General features: G+C 42.9%; 1 protein-coding gene across 1 annotated transcript; it reads left to right on the forward strand.

The window, feature by feature from the left end:
- The first annotated feature begins 214 nt into the window (after nucleotides 1–214).
- On the forward strand, nucleotides 215–3,651 carry LOC127469321 (uncharacterized). The gene is made up of 2 exons (XM_051783476.1): nucleotides 215–1,344; nucleotides 3,332–3,651. Exons 1-2 carry the CDS (start codon nucleotides 382–384, stop codon nucleotides 3,356–3,358), a joined length of 990 nt encoding a protein of 329 aa, XP_051639436.1. The 5' UTR covers nucleotides 215–381; the 3' UTR covers nucleotides 3,359–3,651.
- The last annotated feature ends 361 nt before the right edge of the window (nucleotides 3,652–4,012 follow it).

Raw genomic sequence — 4,012 nt, forward strand, 5'->3', positions numbered from 1 at the left:
TCGCTTTAATCCACCCCAAAGGAATTTTTTGATAAAACCTGGGTTACCCCCCCCCCTCTTTTCCTGGGGCGGGTCGTAACATTTTTGGCGTCACGGACAGGATTCTTTGGATGTGGTGGAGTAATCGGTGTAGTCTAAAACTGGTACCGAGGGCAAGTCAAAGGGTGACTGTCCCCTCGCAGTAAAATTATAGTAAGAATTTTTTTTTTCTCCTCTCGGTGTGACCCGGGCACATCAGACCTGTTGAAAGGTTTCCTGGTGTGGCCTGGACCTGTTGAAAGGTTCTCTGGTACCTGGACCTGTTGAAAGGCTTTCCAGGAGAGAGTCAAACCAGCCCTCAGAGGGTTAAGGGGGAGAAAGACATTAACCTAAGCTGGGTTAATGACTAAGGCGAAGGGGATGATGACACCCCGGGTTGAGTTATATGGGGATTATTCCCTCCTGATAGCTATCCTTGGTTTAGAACTGGTTTTTTTGGGTGCTGTCTTAGGCGTATTCCTTAGAGCAGTGCAAAGGCAAAAATTAGCTATTCAAAAATCTGTAAGTGAAGTGATAGAATCTTTCCAAGAGTCAATGAGAACTTTGCAGGACCAACTAGGAAAAGAGGCTATTCAAAAATCTACCGGTGAGGTGATAAGGTCTCTTCAAGAGACAATGAAGGCATTACAGGAGCAATTAGAAAAAGAACGCCTGCAGTTAACTGCTGAACGTCAGGCACTGGAGAAAGAGAGAGAGATTAACTCATTGCTTAGGTCAGCCCTTGAAGATGAGGAGGAACAAAATGAAAGGCTTAAAAAGATACTGGAAATGAAAAATTGTGAATTGCGAGACATTCATTCAAAATACCCTAAACCGGCAGATGTTAACAAATCCCTGTACCCCTCTGGGGAATTAGAAGAGTTGAAGCAAAGTTACCCGGAGGACGGGGTAATACATATGCGTCCCCTCATTAAAACTGAAACCACTGGCCTGGGGGCAGATCGGCAAACTACCACACGAACTACCCCGTACACGGGGGAAGCACTGGCCAGAATTCAGGAGAAATACAGCCGTAAGGCCAGCGAATCAGAGACTGAATATGTGTGGAGGGTGTCCCTTACTGGGGGAGACCGAATTTTATTAAGTGAAGATGAGGCCAGAGGATTTTGGGGCCCAGGGGTTTTCCTGACCACAAATGATAACCGAGCCCCGTGGTCCCTGACCCAGAGAGCTGCCTACTGGGCAGGTGGGTTAGACCCTATAGAAAGGGGAGATCCTTACACGATTAAAACACCCACAATTGGCCACATTGTAAAAAGTGTACAAAAAACCGCATGTCTCCAGTTAATGCATACAAAATTATTAGACCCACAACGACATTCCCCAATGGAACTCGAGGCAGATCCACAGAGATTTCCAGTTTTAATTCGAGGTCTGCCTGATGCACTAAAAGTTTATGCTAAACAATTACAGGAGCGCATAAAGGCAACCCCCAGACCTAGAGGAAGGGGTGCTCCATCAGGAATAACCTGGTTGGAAATAGCCCAAGAATTAATAGCTACTGGTCAGCAGCTGGGGCTCCCTGGTACCAATGGCCAGAGAACACACTGCAGGAGGGCAGGGAAAGTCCAAAAACCTGCCTCGCCAGGTATTTGTCAACAAAATGTGTCATCTAGCGGAAGAAAGAGATACAGTCTGTGGAGAGAAGGTGTTGCAAAAGGAATTCCTCTAGAAGTGATGGATAAATTACCCACTGCTAATTTAGAATACTTGATAAAGCACTGGGATAAGATCAAAGAGCACAAGGCACCCCCTAAGGGCAGCCCCTCTAAGGAGTCCAACACTGTGATCCCCTCAACCTCTCCAGAAACCGGACTAACCAGTTTGACCAGTTCTGAGTCAAGGAACTGGACTTACTGCCCTCAAGTAAATAAGCCAAAAAATAGCCAGTGGGTTTATGAGAGAAAGCTTACAGAAAACAACCAGGGAGATTTGGTAATCACTTTTCCTCTTGGCCCTTTTAAATCTTTAGTTACATTCATGGTAGACACGGGTGCACAGGTCTCAGCACTCCAAACTGAAGCTGCTACCCAGTGTGGCATTAAGCCAGACAAAAAGGAAATATGGGTAACTGATGCCTTTGGCAAATCCCAACCCCAATACACTGCTCGAGTGAAATGCTGGTTACCTGGAGATGAGACAGCCCCAGAAACTACCATGATTGTGGGGCCACTACCAGCTAACATCCTGGGGTTAGATTTATTAAAGGGTCGAGCCTGGAGAGATGCCAGAGGGAGAGAATGGGTGTTTGGTCTCCCATCCCTCTCTGTCCGTCTGAGTTTATTTGTTTTTTGGAGAAAACATGTTCCAAACTTCTCTATTATTATTGCCCTAGTAACATTATGCCAGATAAGAAAAGGAGTTGGATAAATAGATAGTTCCTTCTTTTTAATAATGGGTCCGTAGTGGGCCAGATTTGTTCTTTTGCAGGAACCTGCCAGCAGATGAGATCAAACTGCATGAAACCAATGGAGCTTCAATTACAGCAAGAGGCAGAAGAGATAACTGCCCCCACAACTGCTTCTATTATCAACTTACAAGTATTCCATGAGAAAACGAAATAGCAACAGGACTGAAGACTTATACTGTTCTTAATGTTTTTATCTTAATAACTTTGTAATATGCATGCCTATATGTATTTTTGTCTCAATATGTAAAAGTTTGCCACAAACATTGTGTTTGTGCTCCCTCTACTCCCAGAATTACTTGTGTTATCAGCTTATTAATAATTGTTGACTTATCTGGGTTTTGTTTTTTTTTTTTTTTTTATCATGAACAATTCACTGATAAGATTGTGTAGGACGAGCCATTTTATGTACTGCTAGTTTCGTTTTGCCAAGTTTGTTTTATTATTTTGTTGGGGGGCAGGTTAGTTTGGGAGAAGCTTTTGAATGTGAGCAACTTACTGGTAAAATTGTATAAGATGTACTGTTAATTTGATTTTTGTCAAGTTCATTTTGTCCTTTTAAATATCTCTCTCGATTGAGAAACTCAACCAAATATAACCTGGGAGTTAGTACAAGTATTTGTGCATATTTAGAGTTATATGAATATGCATTATATACATTAGCCTTCTGCCTTGAAAGGCATTGAATTTTATATTTGGTTAAATTTAACAAAAACGGAACTAAATTTAGGCCTAAAAGAAAACATAAGAAAGCCTTTTACCAGCTCCCAAGTAACTCAGTGTTTTTTGATGTATAATTTCAAATATTTGTATGTATGTTTGTAACCTCATTAATGTTAAGAAATTTGATTGTAACCATTGAGATCCTATTACATCCCCTATGACGACCCACAGGGTGGAGAGAGTAACTAATGCAAATTAGCTTACTATGTTATTATAAAATTAGTTTGTTTTTTTTGAAGGGGGGGAGAATTGTAATGCATTAGGGCAATCTCTTCCTTTCCTTCACTCTTCTGTCTCCCTGTCCACTATACGAAAAGCACTGCCCACAAAGAAGATTCACAGAGAACGACAAAAGAAGAAAAACTATTGAATGCATAAATCACGGGGTGGTGTCAGAGACTGAAATAGTTGATGATTTATGCATTCTCAGGCTTTTGACACACCTGCTGGGCGCTTAGTAGGTACACTGTCCTGAAAACAACAACTGAGAAGAGCCGAGCTTGCGGGCTCTTAACTGTTACACTGTACCTCTGATAGCCCATGAAGAGTCGACCTTGCAGGCTTTTGCCTATTGACACCTCTGCTGGGCGATTAGTTACACTGTCCTGAAAACAACAACTGAAAAGACAATGTGCCTCTGGAGGACTAAGTCCAAAAAAGGGAAAAGCAACCCCTCATGCCAGGGAGGCGCCAGAGCATATAAACTTACTGGTGACTTTGGGAATTCGGGAGTTCTTCTCCCCCACCGCCTGCGAATCAAGACCATCACTCTCAAGCATCGCTGGACCCCGTGGGCGGTGACTATGGACATCTGTCTACTCTCAGCTTTTCTTTCCCTTACTC

This window comes from Manacus candei, unplaced genomic scaffold (assembly GCF_025592945.1).
Source record: "Manacus candei isolate 608988 ecotype Guabito, Panama unplaced genomic scaffold, ASM2559294v1 h1tg000017l, whole genome shotgun sequence".
Lineage (NCBI taxonomy): Eukaryota > Metazoa > Chordata > Aves > Passeriformes > Pipridae > Manacus > Manacus candei.